The sequence below is a fragment of the Palaemon carinicauda genome, chromosome 7 (assembly GCF_036898095.1).
Source record: "Palaemon carinicauda isolate YSFRI2023 chromosome 7, ASM3689809v2, whole genome shotgun sequence".
In the NCBI taxonomy this organism is placed as follows: domain Eukaryota; kingdom Metazoa; phylum Arthropoda; class Malacostraca; order Decapoda; family Palaemonidae; genus Palaemon; species Palaemon carinicauda.
The window spans coordinates 172,295,468-172,321,274 of NC_090731.1; the positions used below are offsets into that span (position 1 = coordinate 172,295,468).

At 40.8% G+C, this 25,807-nt stretch overlaps 2 protein-coding genes across 2 annotated transcripts in view; both read left to right on the plus strand.

Annotated features, from left to right (window-relative positions):
• LOC137644182 (autophagy-related protein 13-like) overlaps window positions 1-21,601 on the plus strand; it is a 58,337-nt gene extending 36,736 nt beyond the window's left edge. The window contains exons 5-8 of the mRNA XM_068377182.1: window positions 2,028-2,141; window positions 14,803-15,016; window positions 15,396-15,539; window positions 17,960-21,601. Coding sequence (XP_068233283.1) covers window positions 2,028-2,141; window positions 14,803-15,016; window positions 15,396-15,539; window positions 17,960-18,175 — 688 coding nt within the window. The 3' untranslated portion in view covers window positions 18,176-21,601. The remainder of the gene's footprint in view (window positions 1-2,027; window positions 2,142-14,802; window positions 15,017-15,395; window positions 15,540-17,959) is intronic.
• Window positions 11,871-13,832, plus strand: LOC137643726 (uncharacterized). Its single transcript, XM_068376428.1, has one exon. The coding sequence runs from the start codon at window positions 12,063-12,065 to the stop codon at window positions 13,449-13,451; it is 1,389 nt and encodes a 462-aa protein (XP_068232529.1). The 5' UTR covers window positions 11,871-12,062; the 3' UTR covers window positions 13,452-13,832.
• Window positions 21,602-25,807: the final 4,206 nt, after the last annotated feature.

The window sequence follows — 25,807 nt, forward strand, 5'->3', positions numbered from 1 at the left end:
AAAATGAGCTACCTTCTCGTCCTTGGCCTAAATCTTTCGATATTCCCAGCTTATCGGAGATCGTAGGCAATGAACTAGAAAGAGTCTTATGCCCTGTTAGAGCTCTTAAGTTCTACTTAGCTCGTACTAAACCTTTACGAGGCCAATCTGAAGCTTTATGGTGTTCGGTTAAGAAACCATCCTTGCCTATGTCAAAGAATGCTTTGTCATACTTTATCAGATTGCTAATACGAGAAGCTCATTCACATCTGAGTGAGGAAGACCGAGCTTTGCTTAAGGTTAAGACGCACGAGGTTAGAGCTGTAGCAACTTCCGTGGCCTTTAAGCAAAATAGATCTCTGCAAAGTATCATGGACGCAACCTATTGGAGAAGCAAGTCAGTGTTCGCGTCATTTTACTTGAAAGATGTCCAGTCTCTTTACGAGAACTGCTACACACTGGGACCATTCGTAGCAGCGAGTGCAGTAGTGGGTGAGGGCTCAACCACTACAATTCCCTAATTCCATATCCTTTTAATCTGTCTCTTGAAATGTTTTATTGTTGTTTTTATGGGTTGTCCGGAAGGCTAAGAAGCCTTTCGCATCCTGGTTGATTTGGCGGGTAGTCAAAGTCATTTCTTGAGAGCGCCCAGATTAGGGGTTTGATGAGGTCCTGTTGTATGGGTTGCAGCCCTTGATACTTCAGCTCCTGGGGGTCTGTCAGCATCCTAAGAGGATCGCGAGGCTCCGTAAGGAAGACGTACTTACAAGGCAGAGTAATCGTCTAAGTCGACTTCCTTACCAGGTACCTATTTATTTTTTTTTTTTTTATATTGATAACTTCCAAAATGAAATAAAAACACTTAGCTTATACGATGTAAACATATTTAACTGGTCTCTACCCACCTCCCTGGGTGTGAATCAGCTATTATATATTCACCGGCTAAGTTATAAATTAAACGACCCTCCCTTCCTCCCCAATAGAGACGCAGTGGGATGAGAAGAAATTGAGTCTTTGTTTACATCGAGAGTGGTATCTGGCCGACAGTTGGCGCTGGTGGGCACACCCGCAACCTGTATAGCGATCGCTGGCGAGTTTTTAATGTTTTTTGTCTGTCGAGCAACGGAGTTGCAGCTATTATATATTCACCGGGTAAGTATATTCAAAAATTTATTTTATAATTAAAATATCATTTTATATGGTTGGCTATTGAACATTGTTTATTTGTATAGCATTTAATGTGGAGAAAATTGATATTAGTATTCAGTTCAAGGGCAAATGATTGTAATTTTTTTTTATTATGGTACTTAACTTCCATTTGGGAAATATATACAATTGCAGGATGATGGAAAAAACAAGGAAACTGAAAATATAGAGTTAATCCTGACCAGTTAGCCAGGATTCATAATATTTGTATCTTAAAACATTGAGAAAGTTTTATACCAAATGAACTTTGTTGATGCAACAATCACCTTTAACAAAATACTGTAATCTGTAAAGCTCTTTTTTTCTGAGGCTTCTGACAACCTTTCTTCCATTAAAATTGCTTTTATCAGCTCAGACTCCTACTCCGCCTCTCCCCTTAGCATCTTAAGGTTTTTGGTCTGTAATTACCTCTGCTAACAAAGTTGGAAGGAGGTTCTGTTTTTGCCCCTGTTTGTGAGTGTGTTTGTTTGTTTGTTTGTGAACAGCTTCCTGGCCACAATTCTAATTGTAGAGTAGTGAAACTTGCAGAGAATCATTGTTATGTAAAAAGCTAGAAATGATTCAATTTTGGAAGGTCAAGGTCACAGTCAAGGAAAATGACTAATACACGTAATCAGCCATAAGTTTGGAGATTGTTGTCAAGACAAAATTGGTACATATTTGAGTGCAAGAAAATCTACGCCAAATACTACGTGTTAAGGTCAAAGGTCAAGCAAAAGGTAAGAAATAATTTGCTGTGGCGGTCTGCGCTCTTCTGATTGTCCTTCTAGTACTGAAAGGTTTTGGGTGGCTATTTATGCAGTTTAATGACGTTTATATCATAACATTATTTTATTCCTCAGGGGAAACGACAGTAGTGAGGCAACACAAACCTCAGATGATAGTCAAGATGCCAATAGATTCTTTACAGCTTCCCCCTTGGATCAGCCGTCAACGCCACGTTCTAGAACCAGCAGGTATATGTATAATTCAATGAAAAATTCTTTTTAATTTTATTTACAAACTGAAGGATTCCTACATTTGTAGATTGATTATGCATTGAAGTATTTGTGTAAAACGATTTTCTGGGCTCCGACCCGTGTCGCCCAGTGAAATGCTCCTAAAGCACCATTTCTAAGGTATATAACTGCTATATATTACCAGAGAAAAAATTGCATGGGAATGCCAGGTTGAACCCAGCTCGCTCACCTGTATAAGGTGTCGATATAATACTGGGGCGCGATAAATCACAACCAGAGGCCTCGCACCATTTAGATATCTCCTGTCAAAATCCCCGAACAGCGAGGCGCCGTTCAACCTCGTACTACTACTAACCAACCCACGCCAGTGACGTCACTCCTAAAATAGCACGCAGTTTGTTAACCATATTTTGTGTTGTGTGTGAATTTCGCTGGTTTTTCTCTGGATTTACCTCAAGATGTCCGACTCCACTGTCACTACATCTAAGTTAAGTACCAGATCTATGAGTTTTGAGATTTTGGAGGGGGCCTTGTCCATTTTTGTTTATATTATTCAGTTTTTTATTCACGACCTTGCTGGGTCTCCCCCGGGACAGGTTCCTTCCTCTCTCTCTCTCTCGTTCGTTCTAACGATTTTCAATAAGTCCTCCATACTGATTGTTTCTCGTTGTGAACTTTATGGATCTCCACGGTTCACACACCGTATCAATTTTATATTGTCCTGTTTTATGATAACAGTTATTTCATATTCATGTGCGTATTTTGGAGGTTGGCATGCCTGATCGCCATCGGCGTTCTTTTCCACATATCATATCTTAGCTTATTTACGTTCGCACGCCACGGACTCGCTTACCATTTTAACGTCATTCGTATGATTACATTAGTTCGAGGGGCTTTCATGAGTCAGTTATTACAATTTAGTTTTCATTTTGTTAGCACTTCACTGACCCTGTGTTCTGTTGGTAGCCCTGCCTACTCCTAGCGCCGTCAGGCTTGTTCTTTCCTGTCTCTTGTTCGCGCCCTCGTTTGTTTTACGATTGATTTATAGCTACAGTGAACCCTCGTTTATCGCGGTAGATAGGTTCCAGACGCGGGCGCGATAGGTGAAAATCCGCGAAGTAGTGACATCATATTTACCTATTTATTTAACATGTATATTCGGACTTTTAAAACCTTCCCTTGTACGTAGTACTGTTAACAAACCACCCTTTAATGTACAGAACACTTAATGCATGTACTACAGCACCCTAAACTAAAACAGGCACAAATATTAAAGGCGATTTTATATCATGTGTTTCCTAAACACCTAAAAAGCACGAAAAAAAATGGCAACCAATGTTTTGTTTACGTTCATCTCTGATCATAATGAAGAAACAAACTCATTTAGTGTACAGTACACATATATGTATAGGTTAGTTTTTGCATCGATTATATTGATTATACAGTACTGTATGTTGATTTGTTTATTACCAATGTTTTAGTTTACGTATTTTTCTTAGGACTTTCAAATGAAATGTTTTTCTTTATGACGCCGCCTGAAACGACGGCGTGTACGCTCAGTAAACAACCACGCTCAGAACAAACAAGGCATTTAATGCGCATGATGATAGTGATAAATAATGATACAGTACATACAGTATTTACAGTAAAAGCATTTACAAAATATGTTACCTTACAAATATAAATTATACAGTATTGTACGTAGCAAAGCAGGAAAACAATTTACGAGAGAGAGAGAGAGAGAGAGAGAGAGAGAGAGAGAGAGAGAGAGAGAGAGAGAGAGAGAGAGAGAGAGAGAGAGAGAGAGAGAGAGAGAGAGATTGTTTTACGTACGTAAATGTAAATTTTAAACAAAAAAAATATGATAGGTTACAACATGTAGACTTTTAAAACCTTCCCTTTAACTTAATGCATACAGTACGTACAGTACTAAACTATAAAACAGGCACAAATACAGTTTTAGAATGTACAGTAAGAATATTAAAGTAAAAAATAAAGATTGTTACTGTACTCACCACGAAAGAAGTTGAAGAAAAACTTGAATGGTGATGGCGATGAATTTGCTGCACAGTAGAAATGATGATGATGAAGCTGATGATGTGTTCTACTGTGCGCCAATGATAGTATTTTACGTCTCTTCAGACGGAGGTGTCTTTTCCTGGGACACCTCTTCAACTTCTTCCTGGGAAACTTCAATTTCTTCCGAAGGCGTACTAGCAGGAGGAACTGGCTCTTTTTTGCGAGGCTGGAAGAACATTGTGATCGGAAGTTGTTGCCGCTGCTTCTTTTTTCGATCCAAGAGCATTTTGTAGGGAGTCATTATGTCATCAACCTTGTTGCAGAATTGCATCGAGCGAACCATATCCTCGTCCCACTCTTGCAACATTTCTTTCAACTCCTTCGCATGGTTGCAGGCCTTGGCAAGCCGTTCTAATGTTAAGCCCGTTTCTTCGACATTTTCTTGGGTCTCTTCCTGGGTATCACTCTCTTCCTCACTTGCCGATTTCGTCAGGTCTTCGAGGTCTGCGTCAGTTAGGGGCTGGGAATGGCAGTCCAACAACTCGTCGACGTCTTCAGTCGTCATGTCGCCAACCCCGTCACCTCCAATTATGGCAGCCAACTGCACAGATTTCCGTATTGCAGAGTGTTGGATTTCCGACGGAGTAAATCCCTTGTCGTCGTAAACAATCTCGGGCCACAACTTCTTCCAGCTCGCATTCACGGTTGCAGGTTTCATCTCTTGAAGTGCCTTCTGAATATTCTGCAGGCACGTGGCTATGGTGTACTGCCGCCAGTACGCCTTCAAGTTAAAATCTTCATCCTCGTCATCTTGGGCAGCATCCACACACGCAACGAGGTCCGCCAAGGTATTCTTCGTGTAGAGGGCCTTGAACGCCCTGATAACCCTCTGGTCCATCGGTTGAATTAATGACGTGGTGTTGGGTGGCAGGAACTCAACCTGAATGCCCTCATGCGACAGGTCAGTTGCGTGTCCACCAGCGTTATCCATAAGGAGAAGGATCTTGAATGGCAAGCCCTTCTCTAAGAGATATTTGCTGACTTGCGGGATAAAACACTGATGGAACCAGTTGGAGGTCAGCATCTTCGTAATCCATACTATTTGATTATGCATCCAGTACACGGGAAGGAGATTCTTACTTTTATTTTTCAAAGCGCGAGGATTTTTCGACTTATAAATAAGCCCCGGCTTTAACAAAAATCCAGCAGCATTGCCACACATCACGAGGATAACGCGATCCTTGAAGGCTTTAAAGCCAGAGGCTTTGGCTTCCTCTTTGAACAGGAAAGTTCGCGACGGCATTCTCTTCCAAAACAAGCCAGTCTCATCCATATTAAAGACTTGTTTGGGCTTGTATCCACCTTCGGCGATAATATTCTTGAACGTCTGATTCACGTAAGTTTCAGCAGCGGCAGTGTCAGCGGAAGCAGACTCCCCATGCAGGGAAACGCTTTTCAGGGCGAAGCGTTTCTGAAACTTCGCGAACCATCCTTTGCTTGCGGAAAAACGTTTCTGAGGCTGGGAATCAGTGGATGTCCCTGGTTGAGGATCATCTGCATCATCATCATCTTCAGCATGGTTGCCGTCGTCGTCTTTAGGTTCCTTTGCAGCAAAATTCTCATATAAGCTCAAAGCCTTTGTTTGGATGGTGTTCGTATCCAACGCTATGTTCTTCTTCCGGCAGTCGGCAATCCACACAGCTAAAGCACCTTCCATGCGTACGATCGTTTTATTACGCGTTGTAACGACTCGCTTCGCTTATCTGCTAAAGGTGATTGCAGCCGTCTTTCTAATGTTCGCCTCGTCCTTCTTGATATAGCGAACAGTAGATTCGTTGATGCCAAAATGGCGGCCGGCGGCCGCGTAACTTCTACCATCTTTTAACATGTCGAGAAGCGTAACCTTCTCAGCTATCGTCATCATCCTTCGGTGGCGTTTAGGCTCACTACCAGCCTTAAGAGAAGCAGAACGCTTGGGAGCCATTACAGTAGGATTTACAGTAACAAAAAGTTCAACTTAAAAAAGTCGCACACAGCACAGATTCACACACTTAAGAACGTCTACTCAGCGATACGCGGTAACAGAGAGTGAACGATCCAGCCCCGCGAGAACTTTGATGCTGCGGGTAGGAGATGCGGGCAAAACACCAATCTCAGGCTAGATAACAAAACTTGAGTTCTGATTCGTCATCTATCAGCGCTTGAACCAATCACAACCCGTCTTACAGTACTATGATGCGTTGGTTACCTACTCATAGAAGATGCCCCGCGCATACCGAACGTACATAGATTAAGTACAATACCGTAATAATAATAAATAATGATAATAATACTGTACAGTAATAATAATAATAATAATGATAATAATAACAATAATAATTTTATCAACAACAACAACAATAATAATAATAATAACAATAATAATAATACAGCTTTACGTACGCTATTTTACGCCTCTCTCTCTCTCTCTCTCTCTCTCTCGTACGCTTATTCGAAATGTGATTTTTTGCAACAAAGAATATTATTGGATGCAGTACTGTACTACGTACGTACTGTATACATACAAAAGATTCATGGAAAAGAAGCACATCCATTACAGTACACACTATTCTAATATGGTATGACTGCATCTGATTTGCGTTTCATGTTCGATTTAATTTTACTACGTACTGTATACAGTACTGAATTATCGTATGATCACATTCTCTTTTCGTGTTTTATTTCTTTCTGTGCTGAATTATATATCATATGTAATGCAATGAACAATCAGTAAGAACAGATATTACTAATTACAGTATTAATGGAATTACAGGTAACAAAATATCGTATTTGGTTGTCTTCAGATTTCGCGGTATTTTCGAATTTTCCGGAAAATCCGCGATATGTATATATATATGGGTTATGGGAAAACCCCGCGAAGTGGTGAATCCGCGATTGTCGAACCGCGAAGTAGCGAGGGTTCACTGTAATTTTATTATTATTATTATCATCCAGCATGCCTTCCTCTCTTATTTACCATGTGATATGTTTTTTATAGTGTTTTAATCTTTCCACGTGATCATATCACTCGTGGGTCTGGCAGGTTGCTATACCTGATATCGTCTCGGAGCCAACCTACTCCTAGCCTCCTCCCGCCAATATCTTACAAGCGCCTATGTACTCCTCCCGGGGGCATCCGCTTTGCACGGGCGGTTCCCGTTGTTCTGTGAGGCATTTTATTATTATTCATTAACGTACATTACGTTTCCCCACTACTCTACCCGGTCGTAGTCGTTTCTTTCCGTCGCTCTTTTGGCCGACGATCGGCGGGGAGTTTCGACTCGTTCTGTGGTACCTTGTTATGTTATTTAATATTAAGTTGTGTACGGGCTTCTCCCTCTTGGTCCCGCACATCACGGACCCTTTTAAGATCCCCCCCCCTCTGTCACGGACCTCACGGACCTCATACTGTATAGATATATATATATATATATATATATATATATATATATGTTTAAAGACTTCCATTACGGGATCCCCGAGAGTAGCTTTTATTCATTACCATTCGGTCGAGTTTTTTAGTTGAGCCCCGGAGCCAACGTTATTCATTATTACTTGGATTCCCTTTATATTTTAGTCACGTTTTTCTATTATATACGATCCTAGTTCTCGACCTTGCCTTCCATGATATGATCACGACTACGGTTTGACTTAATTTAATTTAATAATTTTATAATCAAGTAAAGCTGTTATTTGATTTTTTAATCACCGGGGTCCCCTGGGGGGTCCCCTAATTTGCCTTCATTCAATTATTAAGGCATTACATATGAATAATTTTTATCATTTATTTGATATATGACATAACCCCCGGACCCCCCAGGGTCCCCTATTTGCCTTCATTCATATGTTTAGGCATTTATATGAATAGTTTTATCATGGGTTGAATATATATGTATAGAGTTACAGCATTCGGGCCCCGTGCCCTTCTTTTGCTTTCATTCAGGATAATTATAGCTATATATATTCAACTTCAATACCATGATAGTAACTTTTATAATATTTAAGCACTGGGACCTTCGGCCCCTAATTGCTTTCCTTTAAGATACTCATGTATCTTTTATCTTACAGACTGTCCGCTGTGCGATGACGGCATGTGTCGCTGTTCTCCACCAACTCTGCGGCCATAATGTGTGTCGTTCGCACGCTCACTGCTCTCTTCAAGTGGATGACCTAGCTGTTTGGCATCAGGACAACTGTCCTGTCTGCTACAAATTGGCTTCCACTCTAACATCTGAATCGGTGAGTGCAGTTACTTTATTACAGAATTGTGGGGAGTCACATTTTAATGTCCTCTTTTATTGTTTTGTACTGTAAGGCCACAGTCCTATGGACTTCCTGCATGCCTTATATGTGCCTACGAAGTCCTTGGGCTTCTTAGTTTTTTCTTTGGCACTTTTATCACTCACTAATAGTCTGTTCTCTTTCAGAGCACCCAGCTTGAAATGGAAACAGCCCGAGCTACCCTCAAGATCTGGGTTGGCGGGTTCGCCCGCAGTGGGAAGGCCAGACAGTCGTATATCCTTTCTGAGGAATGGTGTTCCCTCCTCTACCCCAATGCTAAAACATCAGCTGCAGTCCCCAAAGCGCTAGCGGACCCGATCATCGAGAGCATTGCATCTCTTCTTCTGGCCCCGGACCAAGGGGAGACGGGCGCCACCCTAACTGAGGACGTCGCTACCCTCGACCTTGATGTGGAACCCATGGCTCTGGATGATCCCGACGCAGGTAGGGACGTAGGTGAGTCAGGTGGTTCCCAGGCTGGGATTCCTCTCCCTAGCCCGGCTTTCTCTTCTACTTCCGACCAATCTTCTTTTCGCGGTTTTCCTGAGGCAACCTGGACTGATCTCAGCTCCCGACCCGTTCCACCCAAAGTGAAGGCTCCTCACAAGCCTTTATATAGAACCCACAAATCTTCCCAAGACCACAACCCTTCGAGATCGTCACCCTCGTAGGCTAAATCCTCCTCCACCAGAGTTTCTCAAGACCCAATTGCTGTGCCCTCAACCTGTTCCCCCCCAGGCGGGATCATTTAACATGGAGGAATTTTCTGACAAACTATTTGCTCGTTTTGAGTCGATGCTATCGTCTCATACGAAGCAATCACACGAGCGGATAGCTTCTGTGGAGAGCCTAGTCCAAGGCCTCATGAGTTCGGGACTACCACCTCCTCAACAGCAGTACCCCATTCCCGACGCCTCCAAGTTTCCTCCTTTCAATAAGAATAACCCTTGGAGGTTAGCATTGCATGCCCCCTTTTCGGAGGGTATGCTATCAATCGATGGTTTCGGTACACGGCCTCTTACTGACTACGAATTCTACCCGCCGGGTCTTGAATTCCCCTTCCCCGGCTACGCTCGCCTCACAGAAGAAGCTCTGATCCGTTTAGATAAGGTTCCAAAGGAAACTGCCATTTTTCCTAAGGAACAGGCACAGTCTGTCTTGGTTCGCCTGTTCCATGAGTGGCAATGTTTGAACACCATGATTACGGCCCACAAGAGTTCGTACACTATGTTTGTGGCCGACAACCAAACCCCTACACCATGTGCGACCAAGATTCTGGAGTCGGTCTTCCAGGCTATCAAAGATGAGAAGCCTTTACCACAACTCAGGGAGACCGACTTAACCTCCCTCCTCTTTCCGGGGGACAATGAATGTTGGCGGAATGCCCCAGCTACCTTTTCAGTAGGTAACTTGAGCCCGGACTGTGCCTCGACGCAGTTCAGCGAACGGCTTCCCAAACTCCCAGAGTCTCTTCTTAAATTAGAATTTGATTCTAGGTGCAGATTCGGCAGATCTCTCAATTCGGTCACCCTTTCCGAGTTGGCCGTTGCCACTTACAACGAGGAGGACCTCCTTAAGGCCCTCACTAAGTCGTTACTGCAAAACTTCATGGCTGACGCCTATGATTTTGCAAGCGCCAGGACCTGTTGTCGACGACACGTCCTCTCTGAAGCCACCATTAGGCACGAGCCTAATAAGCTCATCAAAGCTCCGGTCTGGGGCCCGGATCTTTTCCCGGAGGATTTGGTTAACTCGGTCCTTAGCGAGGCAGCTAGGGGCAACCAAAACCTCAAAGTTAGGTGGGGCCTCGTCCCAAAGAGGAGATATGAGCCTACTGGTACCCCAATCCGAGGTAGGAAGAGACTGAGGCCTTTCCACTCTTCCCAATTCAGGGTTCAAACGGCTCTCCAAGGCCCCCAGCCTTCTACATCAAAGGGCCAGCAGCAAGAGCCATACGTCCTGGTCCCTCAGTCTCAAATCGCCTCCACGTCCTTCTCCCCCGCCTTTAACCCCATTTATGAGGCTCAGACCTCCTTCCGTGGCTACCAGCGTCACAGAGGTGCCAGGGGTGCCTTTCGCGCCTGAGGTAGCGGAAGGGGTTACCACCGGGGCAAGTCTACCCGTGGAAGCAGAGGAGGCAAATCATCCTCCACCCAATGAGACAACGCAGGTAGGAGGGAGACTGTACCTTTTTCGAGACAGTTGGAAGTTCAGCGATTGGGCTTCCAGCATTATCTCCAACGGAATAGGGTGGAGCTGGATACAGGGACCTCCTCCACCGAACAGCTTTTACCAATTGCCAACAGAAGAACTATGTTCCTTCACGACAGATCTGCTACAAAAGAATGCGATCCAAAGCATACGTCGCTTAAGATTTCAAGGGCACTTGTGCAGCGTGCCAAAGAAAGGCTCAGACAAACGAAGGGTAATCCTGGACCTGTCTCGCTTAAAATCCTTCATTCGTTGCGACAAATTCCGTATGCTTACCGTCTCGCAGGTGCCGACCTTACTTCCCCGTGGGGCCGTCACCACCTCCATCGATCTTACCGATGCCTACTATCACGTTCCAATAGCAAGGCATTTTCGTCCTTTTCTGGGCTTCAAGCTAGGCAAACAAGCCTACGCATTCAAAGTGATGCCGTTCGGGCTCAACGTGGCACCCAGAATCTTCACCAAACTAGCAGAGACAGTCATTCAAGAGCTTCGCACTCAGGGAATACAGGTAGTGGCCTATCTAGACGATTGGCTAATCTGGTCAGACAATGCCCAGAATTGCCGCGTAGCAACGAACAAAGTCCTCACCTTCCTTCGTCAACTGGGATTCCAAGTCAACTTCGGAAAATCCCGCCTGGTCCCGGAGACCAAGTTTCAATGGCTGGGTCTACAATGGGACCTATGCTCCCATACGCTGTGCCTCCCCAAAGCCAAAAGGAAGGAGATTGCGAGGAAGACGAGGCAATTTCTCAGGGAGAAGTTGACCTCCAGAAGGAACCAAGAGAGGATCCTAGGTTCCTTGCAGTTCGCCTCCGTGACAGACATCGTCCTACGGTCCAAACTCAAGGACATAAACAGAGTGTGGAGATCCAGAGCAACCGCAAAACGCCGCGACAGACGTGCCCGCCTTCCCCAACTCCTGAAGAAAAGTCTACAGCCTTGGACGAAGGTCAAGAATCTCTCCAAGTCGGTTCCCTTACAACATCCGGTCCCGGGACTCGTCGTCCACACAGACGTCTCCTTAACCGGGTGGGGAGGTTACTCCGAACACAAGAAAGTCCAAGGGTTATGGTCATCAGTCTTCCGACACATGCACATCAACGTCCTCGAGGCCATGGCAGTCTTCCTCACTTTAAAACGTCTCAATTCAGCCAGGAATCTCCATATCAGACTGGTTCTCGACAGTGCAGTCATAGTTCACTGCCTCAACAGAGGAGGCTCCAGATCAGCCCAAATAAACCACGTCATGTTGCAGATTTTCTCCATGGCGGCAATGCACAAGTGGCACCTGTCAGCAGTCCATCTAGCAGGAGTCCGGAATGTGGTAGCGGACTCCCTTTCCCGGACGACTCCGCTAGAGTCGGAATGGTCACTAGACCATCGATCCTTCCAGTGGATACTATCTCAAGTCCCTGGTCTCCAGGTGGATCTGTTTGCGACAGAATTCAATCGCAAACTAGATTGTTACGTAGCCCCCAACCTGGACCCTCAGGCTTATGCCACGGACTCTATGATTCTAGATTGGAATACCTGGAAGACGATTTATCTGTTTCCTCCGGTGAATCTCCTGCTGAAAGTTCTGCACAAACTCAGATCCTTCAAAGGTCGAGTGGCTCTCGTAGCCCCCAACTGGCCCAAGAGCAATTGGTTCCCCTTGTTGCTAGAGCTAGGTCTCAGCCCCCGGCGGATTCCCAATCCGGTGCTCACGCAGACAGTACAAACTCACAATGTGTTCGCTTCCTCAAGGATTCTGAATGCCCTAACTTTATGGACTTCATGAAGTTCGCAGCCCAACGAGGTGCGAGCATCGATCCTTCGAATACTATTTTCCTGGAATCCGACAAAAGGGAATCTACTCTCCGACAATATGACTCAGCTGTCAAGAAATTAGCTAAGTTCTTGAAAGATTCCCAGGTTGAGAAAATGACAATGAACCTAACTGTGACATTCTTCCGGACTCTCTTCGAATCAGGCCTGGCAGCCAGTACCATTACTACAATTAAGTCAGCCTTGAAAAAGATCTTCCATATTGGTTTTGGCATTGATTTAACGGATTCATATTTCTCATCCATTCCGAGAGCTTGTGCCAGGCTAAAACCTTCCACTCGCCCTAGCGCAGTTTCCTGGTTTTTAAACGATGTTCTTAAGCTGGCCTCTGACACTCCAAATGAATCCTGTAACTATATGGCATTATTAAGAAAGTCACTTTTCCTTTTGAGCCTCGCCTCTGGCTCCAGAATCTCGGAATTGTCAGCTTTATCTAGAAACCCAGGTCACATAGAGTTTCTCCCTTCCGGTGAGGTCCTTCTCTCCCCTAACAAAGTGTTCCTGGCTAAAAATGAGGATCCCCAGAACAGGTGGTCCCCCTGGAAGATTGTTCCACTTCCTAGGGATCCATCCCTGTGCCCAGTTACCACCCTGAAATCCTACTTAAGTAGAACTTCCACTACAACCACAGGGCCCTTATTTATTAGAGAGCACGGAGGAACTATTACCCTTAAGGGAATCAGGCAACAAATTCTTTACTTTATTAAACAAGCTAATCCTGAATCATTCCCACATGTCCATGATATTCGAGCTGTGGCTACCTCAATTAATTTTTTCCACCATATGAAATTTGATGAGCTCTCAAAATATACGGGTTGGAAGTCCCCTAAAGTTTTCAAACGCCACTACCTAAAACCTTTAGAAGCTCTTAGATTTGCCACAGTAGCTGCGGGGAATGTGGTTCCTCCCGAGGGTACTGAGTCCTAATCACAACGTCTTGCTTTGTCCTCTTTCCCTCCTGCCTGGCTTACCTGTTGTTCCTACCTGTTTTATTTACCATGATGTATTATTTATTATTCAATTGATCGATTTCACGAATTATTTTGATCTCACTTGTTTTTGGGAATCCCCGAGCTGATGTTCCTTTGTTATGTTAATTATTTATATCTATGATTGTATGCTTTACTGCATTTTGCTTACCAAGCTGTATTAACATTATTCATACCTGTTGACTTTCCCTTCGGGTTTCATTTTGTTTATGTATCATGTCTAATTGTCTCTGTCATTTACGTGTTGATCTATTTACGGGTTTCCATGTCCCTCTTTTTTGATATTAAGATTCATCAGCTATATTAATTTTGTGTTATTCCCTTCTGGTAGTTAGCCTTATTGGGTCCCCATTCTCTGGTACGATTTCACTGGGCGACACGGGTCGGAGCCCAGAAAAGGGATTTTGACGAAGGAAAAATCTATTTCTGGGCGAGAGACCCGTGTCGCCCAGTGAACCCGCCCGTCCCTCCCTAATTGGGCCCCAATCTGGGGTGCTATAAGGAGTGACGTCACTGGCGTGGGTTGGTTAGTAGTAGTACGAGGTTGAACGGCGCCTCGCTGTTCGGGGATTTTGACAGGAGATATCTAAATGGTGCGAGGCCTCTGGTTGTGATTTATCGCGCCCCAGTATTATATCGACACCTTATACAGGTGAGCGAGCTGGGTTCAACCTGGCATTCCCATGCAATTTTTTCTCTGGTAATATATAGCAGTTATATACCTTAGAAATGGTGCTTTAGGAGCATTTCACTGGGCGACACGGGTCTCTCGCCCAGAAATAGATTTTTCCTTTGTCAAAATCCCTTTACTTTGCCATCAAGTCATTATCACCATCTCCTACACCTATTGACGCAAAGGGCCTCGGTTAGATTTCGCCAGTCGTCTGTTTCTAGAGCTTTTAAATCAATAATTCTCCATTTTTAATCTCCCACTTCACGCTTCATAGTCCTTATACATGTAAGCCTGGGTCTTCCAACTCTTCTAGTGTCTTGTGGAGCCCAGTTGAAAGTTTGCCATCAAGTAGAGAAATTAATTCTCTTTGTGATTGTGAGAATCTATTAATACTGTATTTCATTTTCTAAGTTTGCCATCAAGTAGAGAAATTAATTCTCATTTTGATTGTGAGAATCTATTAATACTGTATTTCATTTTCTAAGTTTGCCATCAAGTAGAGAAATTAATTTTCTTTGTGATTGTGAGAATCTATTAATACTGTATTTCATTTTCTTGTATTGGGAATATATTATTTTACGATATGCCTTATACCGACATCCTATTCATTCTTCAGTGACAGCAGTTGCCGTGGTTACGTCCAGCACCAGCAGCAGCAGCCTGAACGAAAGGTGTCGGTGGCCTTTGTAGATGCTAAACCACCCAAGCCTGATGATTTTTTTATGCCGGAAATACCATTTTCAAATTTACTTACATCTACCATTGAAGTTCCTCAGGAAAAGAAGTCAGATAAAGATGCTACTGTCACCCCCCAAGATAAAAATGCACAGGTTAGATGTGCAAATTTCTTTATGATAAATTTCTCTCTCTCTCTCTCTCTCTCTCTCTCTCTCTCTCTCTCTCTCTCTCTCTCTCTCTCTCTCTCTCTCTCTCTCTCTCTCTCTCTCTCTCTCTCTCTCTCTCTCTCTCTCTCTCTCTCTCTCTCTCTCTCTCTCCTCTCTCTCTCTCTCCTCTCTCTCTCTCTCTCTCTCTCTCTCTCTCTCTCTCTCTCTCTCTCTCTCTCTCTCTCTCTCTCTCTCTCTCTCTATATATATATATATAAATCATGTAGGACTAAGTTATGCTTGTTTTGTTCACTTTAGTTTGATTTATAGTTTTTCCAGGTAAGATTTTTCATTTGTTAACTAATTTAGTCATTTATGCTTTCAGGACAAAATTATTGGGGGTGTAGCAAGTGGTAACCCACATCCAGACACAGGAGAAAAGGTAGTTATGACAGCCTCTGATGGCTCTCATAAATCAACGACCTCGGCCCAGTTGAAAGATGAGGCCGATTTTGTTATGGTTGAACTGGTAAGATTTCAATATTTGATGCTGATTTTATTATGGATGAGCATTTAAGAGTTCAGTATTTGATGCTGGTTTTGTTATGGTTGAACTGGTATGATTTCAATATTTAATGCTGATTTTGTTATGGATGAGCATGTAAGATTTCAATATTTGATGCTGATTTTATTATGGTTGAACTGGTATGATTTCAATATTTAATGTTGATCTTGTTATGGATGAGCATGCTGATATTATTATGGTTGAACTTGTAAAATTTCAATATTTGATGCTGATATTATTATGGTTGAACTGGTAAGATTTCAATATTTGATACTGATTTTGTTATGGATGAGCTGGTAAGATTTCGGTATTTTCACAAGTTCCTCATAGGACTTGGACAATTACTGCTTTGTACTTTGTGTGACAATTTTTATTCTGTTGTGGCATTATGTTATATGTTTAACTTTCATTTGCCCCCTAAGCTTCCCTTACATTTCTTCTTTGCTCAAGGGGTTAACTACAGCACTGTAATTCCTCAGTGGCTACTCTCTTCTTGGTATGGGTAGAAGAGAGACTTTAGCCACCTGTTGAGATACTATTGCTAGATAGTTATGGGGTCCTTTGACTGGCCAGACAGTACTACATTAGATCCTTCTCTCTGGTTACGGTTCACTTTCCCTTTGCCTGCACATATACCGGATGGTCTGGCCTATTCTTTACAGATTCTCTGTCCTCATAAACCTGACAATGAAATTACCAAACAATTCTTCACCCAAGGGGTTAACTAGTGTACTGCAATTGTTCAGTGGCTACTTTCCTCTTGATAAGGGTAGAAGAGAGACTTTAGCTAAGGTAAGCAGCTTTTCTAGGAGGACACTCCAAAATCAAACCATTGTTCTCTAGTCTTGGGTAGTGCCATAGCCTCTGTACCATGGTCTTCCGCTGTCTCTTGGGTTAGAGTTCTCTTGCTTTAGGGTACACTTGGGCACACTGTTCTATTTTGTTTCTCTTCCTCTTGTTTTGTTAAAGTTTTTATAGTTTATATAGGAAATATTTATTTTTATGTTGTTACTGTTCTTAAAATATTCAATTTTTTTTTTTTGTTTCCTTTCCTCACTGGGCTATTTTCCCTGTTTGGGGCCCCTGGGCTTATAGCATACTGCTTTTCCAACTAGGGTTGTAGCTTAGCAAGTAATAATAATAAGCAGCACTTCTAGGAGGACACTCCAAAATTAAACCAGTGTTCTCTGGTCTTGGGTAGTTGCATAACCTCTGTACTATGGTCTTCCACTGTCTTGGGTTAGACATCTCTTGCTTGAGGGTACACCCAAACACACTATTCTATCTTATTTCTCTCCCTCTTGTTTGTTAAAGTTTTTACAGTTTATATAGGAGGTATTCATTTTGATGTTACTCTTCTTAGAATATTTTATTTTCCATTTTTCCTTTCCTCACATGGCTGGGAAGCGATACGCAATTAGCATATTGTACTAATAGATAGAGCTTAGATATTTTGTTTTAAAGTTACTGGTCAAATATGACAATTTGCCCTAAATAGTATTTTCCTAGCTATACAAACAATTAATCATTTAATATAGGAATTGGCTTCCTATATTAGAGGATTATGAGGTTTTATATCGCGTCGGAACAACTGTCACTTCTAGAGGAGAAACAGCAGTTAACTTTGCTGTTTTGAAATAATTGTTTTTTTTCGACAATTAGGAATTAAATTAGCTATCTGATGAAGCATATCATACTTATGACATCTTAAACTATCCCTAAGTATAGTAATAATAAAATTATCATGGTTCAGTTTTCCTTTATGTTATCAAAAGCTGCATAAGGTATACAAGATGAATACAGGTCTGACATCGCAAGTATATCTTCCAGCGTACAGCTGAGTGTAGTGTATCATTACGATTGCTCTTCGTAACCTTCGGTAGTACAAGAAAGATAAATGACAAATTTTTGGATGATCCAAAGAGAGACTGGGGTTGCTGCTTGGGAATCCTTATCAGGCACCTAAAAACTCATCCTCATTGAAATCTACTATTCTAACCCTTTTACCCCCAAAGGACGTACTGGTACGTCCCTGCAAAAAAATGCTATAAAATTTTTTTTTTTCATATTTTTGATAATTTTTTTGAGAAAATTCAGGCATTTTCCAAGAGAATGAGACCAACCTGACCTCACTATGACAAAATTAAGGCTGTTAGAGCAATTTAAAAAAAATTTACTGCAAAAAATGCTGGGAAAAAAATAACCCCCTGAGGGTTAAGGGTTGGAAATTTCCAAATAGCCTGGGGGTAAAAGGGTTAAAACCTTAAAGATAGCTTGTCATCCAGAAGCATTCTTCTTATCAATATTCTATGCTACTCAAATAAGGTATCCAGAAAGACACTAATAAGATTACTTTGAAGGCTTATATATATTTTTCTTTACAGAAAACACCATTTGTTCAGCCATGTGATACAGGAAATGACCTCGGTGCTTTTTATCGAGAGTGCCAAAGTGCTCCCCCTCTTCGAATGTTTGCCGACACTCCTGAAGATGAAATTAGTGATCTCACAGAGCAGCTATTAAGTTTCGAAGCAAACATGGAGGAGTACAACGAACTAGTAAAGTCTTTACATTCTGACAGTCCAAATAGTCCTGACTGAACAGTCATAAGCTAAGTTCATTTACATAATTATAGTTGATAAGAACTAATTTTTATAATTTAACTAAACTAATATTTGTCACTAGGAAGTGTAAGGATTGGCTTTTCTAAATTTGACGTGTAAATTACTGAGAATACTGGGAGCAAACCAGGACATGGAAGTATTTCTATTTTATTTGCGTATATTTTTTCTAAGGTTTTATAGCTAAGTTGCGTAATGCAATTACTGTTCACCCAGTGTAAAATTACAGTACTGTGTAAAGTTTGTACTAAAATATGCTTTGATATTTTGTAATCTGGCTTGTAATGTGCTAGTTGCAACTATGAAACTTATTCTTCTATGAAGTCTTCCATGAAGACTTCATAGGGGAGTATCACTATTTCTAAGATGTTTGGAATTTTAATATCTTGCTGATGAACAAGATATGTGGGTCATCTTAAGGCTTCAGATTTTTCAAGCTGACTATCACTGTTTTAGGCAATTTGGTAAGGATATTATTGGTCTTCTGAAGCTGGGAACCCCAGTAACAATTTGTATTTCTCAGGTGTTAATTTTGAATCAATTTTTTCATCGCATAACTAGACAGGAAGATAAAAGCGATCTCCATTATCATGGAAACTATTACAATCATATCAGTAAAAACGATAAATGTCTTCTACTTTCTATTCAGATCAGGAGCATAAATCTTTTAAGTGTTCTTTGCCATAGTCTAGTTGAGAAGTTAAATGGTGTTAGTGGAATACTACATGCTGCCTACTTCACTGAATTTGCGTTTTGGGAGCAAAAGTTCTTTTCTTTACGTAAATTTCAACGTAACTTAGTTTTAGAGTGCTAATTTGTGGGTTATTACCAATAGATAGATAACTCGGGTCACTTGTAGTAATTTCAGGTTTTCAGAAAAAATTAAACTAAAATCTGCATTGTAAGATTTTAATTATAATTTTGTTTGTCTTATTCAGACATACTACGAGTCGAGAACTATTTTTTCCCTGAGCTATTGCTGTCCATATCAAAATGATCCCACTTTTTCCTATATTTGATTTTACTTTTTGAAAAAAAAGTTGTATAAGGGAATAATGCAAGTTCTTATTTTTAATATAGAGTTCCTTAATTTAGTCAGGCAAGTTCAGGATCTTTCTATAGATAGTTGATGTTCTTGGTTGTACAAAGGACATCAACTTGTTATATCTGTCTCATAGCGAAGTAGAACATCCCCCATTGTATCGTGGGGCGATGGCGGTTTCACAACAAAGTGTATCCTTCCTTAGCGTGTTTCAATATTTAGGCTATAAAGTGTAAAATGCAATTATTTAAACAAGTGGTAAACCACATAATCTTTCTCGTTTACATTTAAGTTTCACATACTGCTTACCTCTTGTGTTTCGCTAGAGTAACTATTTAAAAAGAGTATCAGGTTGTAAATAGTGCAAGTTATTTTAGGTTTTTATCGATAGCTGAGAGATCAGTAGATTGGATGGCAACTTGAATTTTAGAAAATTATTGCATTTTTTTTTTTTTTCAAAGATGCACAGTCACTTAAGAATTACTTCTTCACTGACATTTTATATTTCTACAAATGAAGAAGTAGGTACTGAGAATTTTGTTGTGCGAGCAAACCCTCAATTCTCCAAGTGGTACATGTGGAATTTATATTTATATGAGAATTTGTAAGTAAAAACACATTGTATTCCATCCAGTATTTCATATTCTTTATTCAGCAGCGAGTAAAACTAGATGGCAGGACCTGAAAGCATGAATATTTATATAGTCTAAAGTGCAATAGATGTTAGAATTGAGGGTGCAACCACATGCAATCGTTCATAGATGCACATTATACAATGCACTGAGAACAGTGATCACTTTGCCAAGCTATTTTCTCTGCCTTGATTGTATCATTATTATTCGCTTCCACACTGAAATTTATGTGTAGATGTGTATAAATGTAAATTAAACTGTTCGTAATATGTCTGTTGAGGCTTGACTGGTTGTGGTAGAGTTTACATTTTTTTTTTTTTAAGTCTCAATGTTTATGGTTGGGCTATGTTGAAAGATGTTAATATTTGTTTGTAAAGCTGTATGCAAGTGCAAGATTTCATAGACTACAGTACATACATTTATGCCATTTTGTTTCAGTTATTGCTATATTGCACATGGGTAGTCGATTTCAAAATGCATATTTTCCACCTATTTTATTTTAGTTTTTAACACCAATGTGTTGGTTGGAAACATAACTCCATATAGATTTACATAATGTATTTTTTAGAAAATTTTATCAACTAGTTTTGACCTTAATCTTTTGTTATTCTATAATGATTTTAGCGTGAATAAATCATTTTGTAGGTGAATGATAAGTTTGGCTTTACATAAGTAGTCATGTTTGGTGGAGGCATGCATATTTTAGTTAATGGAATTACTTAGACACCCATGTCTGCATACATAAGGAAAGCATTCAGATTCCTTAGTTTTATGGCTGTGAAGCTTTAGTTTTCATAGTAGTTTTATTTGTTTTAAAAAGAATGAAAATTGTTTAAATTAAGAATCTGGAGTTATTTTAGTTCAGTGGGTAAGATTTAGTAGGACTTAATTTTTCTATTTTTCATTCCGTCCAACTTTCTATTGGGCGAGCTTAATCTCTTTCTGTACCTTAACTGTATATACCTAGGTAGAAATGGTGTGCCCTGATAAAGGTAAATGATCAAGGCCCCTGAATAAGGTGGGATTGGCAAGGTTATCAGAAGTTAATACAGTATTGTACCTGTGATAAATGATGGGTCTGGGGACTCGAGTCAAAAAGCAGTAACTTGAAATGTTGTTCAAAGCAAATAAAACCATTGACAGGAACATCTTATTCTAATCTACCTTGGGCTCTAAGAATGAAACTATATTACATGGCATTATTTCATAGCCATTGAAATCATTTAAGAAAATTTAAAGTACTGCGACAAAATTCATCTACTTACATATCCTTAAAGAGAGAGAATTCCATTACAGTACAGTACAGTGTTTTGTTTATTTTTCTATGTAATGCAGCTTAGTCCTGGAACAGTGTTGTTTAAATATAAACTTTGTACAGAGGCTACAAAGTTTTTGTCTAAAAAGTATAATTCAGTAGAGTACATTTTGCAAGAATTCTTCATTTTGCTCTTATATTCTTTGTGCCTTTCAGATACACGATAATCATGTTTAGTACATTGATGCTCTATATCATGAAGCTTTTTTTAGGTTTTTCACAATTATTTTTTACTAAATTTACTTTTTCTCCTGATAAGCACCCATATACCTTTACTTAATTATTGGGTAGATGAAAATTTTCTAGTTTAGATCTGCGGCAGGTTTTCAGTATATGAATGTGTGTGTACATTCATGCATTAAGGAACTGAAGTCAAAGCATTTTTTTTGTATAAATTAATTTATACAATCATTATGGTTCATGTCAAGCTAGACATTTTTTTTAATATAAACATTTATACAATTGTTTATTGTCTGTAATGACTTTAATTTTTACAGAATTTTTATTTTTTATCAGTCTGTATATTTTTTTCTATTATAGAGCTGTAAACTATAGTGGAAATCTTTACATCATTTAGAATTATTTTACATCATTTAGAATTATTTTCCCATCTACTCATCTGTAAATTTATTGTGTTTACATTGAATTCAATGTCAGATAGGATTTTTTACCAATGTGCAGATTTAGTAAATTTGTATAAGCAGCTTAACCCTTTTACCCCAAAAGGACGTACTGGTACGTTTCACAAAAGCCATCCCTTTACCCCCATGGACGTACCGGTACGTCCTTGCAAAAAAATGCTATAAATTTTTTTTTTCATATTTTTAATAATTTTTTGAGAAAATTCAGGCATTTTCAAGAGAATGAGACCAACCTGACCTCTCTATGACAAAAATTAAGGCTGTTAGAGCAATTTAAAATTACTGCAAAATGTGCTGGGAAAAAAATAACCACCTGGGGGTTAAGGGTTGGAAATTTCCAAATAGCCTGGGGGTAAAGGGGTTAAAGCTTGATATATGATAATGTAAGGATTGGTACTGGCATGCAGGTTTAGAAAATTCTTATGTATATAAAGAAGTCAATGTATTTTAATTAAATAATCCAAATCATATTGGACCAATGAAGTCCTGTATACGTAAACAGCTTAAGTGATTATCTATTTTTTTTTTTTAAGTCAATTCACACCTGGATGCCAAAAATAGCTATATGGAGGCTAAACTTTATTGCAAATATCTCTGGCTTTTACTGCAATTCTTAGAGGTTTAGAATAGTAATGCCGGCATTAACATGAATTTACGGAGTAATTCTAAAGTACTGTTAAGAACATTTAGAGCCTTTTCCATTTTTCTTTCATGAACCCATTTTCCAAATCCTGTATTAATAAACCCAATTCTTTATCCAATATCTAATCTTGTGCTTTTATTTCTCTCAAGATTTAGTGTCACTTCTTATGTTAACCTTTTCACAATTGCATTGAGAGTTGATTATGTTGATATCAAACTAATAATTCCCTTTGATTACTTTTTCCATAGAGCCTTTACTTTCCTTTGATTACTTTTTCCATAGAGGCTTTACTTCTCATGGGAGAATGGCCTTTTTGTTTGTAATCTGAAAAGATATAGTCCCCACCTTTCATGCAGTAGCCTATTAGTAGGCCTCTGTTACCTAGCGGCAAAAAAACATCACTTTGCTCGCATTTGGAGTGTCTCTTTCACTACCAGATATTAGAAGTCTCCTACATTATCAGTTTGTTAACTAATTATTCTATATCTTTCAGGAGGCAAGTTTTTTGTTTCATTAGTGGTTCTAGGTGGTCTGGTTAAATCATTTTTTTAAATTTGTAGAGGAAAGCCCCACTTTATTCTCATTTCCATCAGGCCTTTGCTAGAGAAGGTCAGAGTTGCTTATCGAGGGTTGCAGTGACTAAGAAAATAAGAGAAGTACTGGAGTGGTCATTACTTTTAATGTACTGCGTCATCTTTCAGGTTATATTTCATTGGAAAAGTTTCAAGCAATTTATATTCTTCGTACCTATACAAACCAGTCCTTTAATTCGGGACTCATCCTTAAACAAACTCTGGTTTACTAAACCAGGAAATATCAATGCACTTTGTCCTGTGGAGGAAAAAGTGATTTCTATCAGCCTCCTAACTACCTGAGCATGAAGGTGTTAGGCTAGCTCCCTATTAGGAGATTGATTGATTTAAAATTTTCAGGCATACCCTATCAGGAGAGGAGACTGGTAAGCAGTAATGGAAGAATCTATTCATAAAGATAGGTTATCTGAATGTATGGTAATTTTGAGAAATCTGTTTACATACATTGTCTGGAAAATGGGGGTGATGTTTCAATGCACACTTTTCTAGATAGAAAAGTTAGGCAGTTGTGAGCCTTATTTGCATCTAGCGTCCGTCCCAACGCATAACGGAAATTACTGCTTCACCCCAGCGGAGGGGAAGAAAGAGGAGAAGAATGGCCAGACAGTCTTCCCTGATTGGTAACATCTCTGCCTGGTGTTTGCCGATGGGGCTTCGAGTTCCACTCAGACTTATTAGTGTCTGTAGGCAACCTTAGCATCCTTGTAAGCTAAGGATTTGGGGGATCCTATAGGTCTATCTGTTGAGTCATCAGCAGCCATTACCTGGCCCTCACTTGGGTGGAGAGGGGGCTTGGGCGCTTGGGGGCTGATCATACAATAGTCAGTCACTGTCCCTTGCCTCTGCCATTCATGACCAACCTTTAAACTAGACTTCCATCCCAATCGTTACCTTTACGAGATGCTTCTTGTCCCTTGAGAGAGCCAGGCTTGCAATACAACATGTTGAGTAGGTACCAGTGGCCCAAGGATAAGGTTATCTGGGGACCTGTGAGTACACACCCATAAGTAGTGGGCAGCAAAGGTTGTCTGACATACCAGACTCCTGCCTTCAATACTAGCATCACTGAGAAGTTCTAACTGAAGGTTAGGGTAGGTCCTACAGTATATCCCAGACATGTGCTTAAACCAGAATGGTCCTTTCGTTGGCTCAGCATGTCTGATGATGTAAGATTCAACAGGGGGAATGTTTTTGGATATCATCTTTACCTTTTCCCCCAGTTCTTTAGGTAGCATCGTGGTGATCTCACAGGACAGAGGGGGAAGTCATCTTGGACCCATCTTGTAAAGAAGACATGGAGAAGGACTTGAATTTTGAGTTGTGCCAGGTTCAAATTTGGATTTTGTACTTAAAACTCCAAATCAAAGGAGAGGAAACCCTTCCTCCATTTGAGAAAGATTCAGCATCTAAAATGCCATACAGTACACCTTTTCATAACATCAAGGCTCACGAGTAGTCTTGGAGTCAGATCCTATCTGATGTCAGGTTAAGGGTTCTTTCGGGGTACACTAAAGAGACCCAAGGGCTCGAGTGACATCCTATCAGGAAGTTAGAGTTCCTGGAGAGGGAGTATCTTCGGAGCTACTCCTGAGCCTCGGCTGATCCTCCGAAGGGGAAGGATCTGAGCTTTTTAGTCTAAAATCTGGCTAACAGCTAGGCGACAGCCTTTTGCTGCGGAGATTGAGAGCAGCTTCCTTGAGGAAGGAAGATGAGGAGCACCGTAATCCATTGCAGAGAGGCTCTGATCGGAGAAGTATCCAGGAGGTAGAGCAATCGCTGATGGCTAACCTGTGGTACTTCCAACAACCCTGGAGTAAGTGGTGTTTGAGGAGCTTGTGTAGTACGAGTTCTCCCGAGACGAGAGAAGTCACAGACGATGTTGCTACCATTGAGCTGGGAGTAATTCGTCGTGCGCGAGAAGTGCCAGTACCTCCCTTTGTTTGCTGATATTCATTATTATCAGTTACTTTGATCCTCTATCTTTTGCTAGGCCATGTGGCTTGAACACAATTTTCAAATCAGCAAAATGGATAGCCAACTCTCTTGGTCCTGAAGCATCGTATGCGAAGGCACTAGAAAAGGGAAGTAAGAATGCAAAGGAGCGGTAGGCAGTCCAAAGCTCGTGGTATTTAACTGGGAACTAAACCAGAGGACAATGAAGAGTCGACTGTAAATGCGCAGAGAATCGTCTGGAAGACTTGGTGTGTATCCTCTCATACTCCTTTGGGATCCAAAGACCCACTGGTAAGCTGTCTACAGCATCAGAAAAATCCCTGCCTTCAGTTTGAGAAGACGAAGTCTGGATACTTCTGGATTTCAGGATTGACGAATTACAGATCGAGTCGAAGTATACAACTAAACGAAACCAGTAGTCGAAACAGGAAGCTGTTAGAGCTAGTCTCGGAAGTGACTTAACATGGCATCAGACTCCAGGCACTAGAATTATGTGCCCGTGTCAGTCTTTCATTGAGTTCGTGTTATCGCGGAAATGATGGACAGTGGATGAGGATCACCTCCTCTGGCATGCAGAGCCTGCATTGTCAAGGAAGTAAAAGGATGGATCTAATTGGTTTGCTGGAGCATAAGGATTTTCTCAGGTCGAGAAATAGGACTTTATCCTTAAAAAAAATCCATGAGGAAGAGCTGATGAGGGCACCATAAGGGCTGGTTAGAACTTCTAGTGTCGCTGATTGATGCATGTAGTGCCTCCTCCGAAATCCTGAATAAGTGTATAGACCTTGGTGA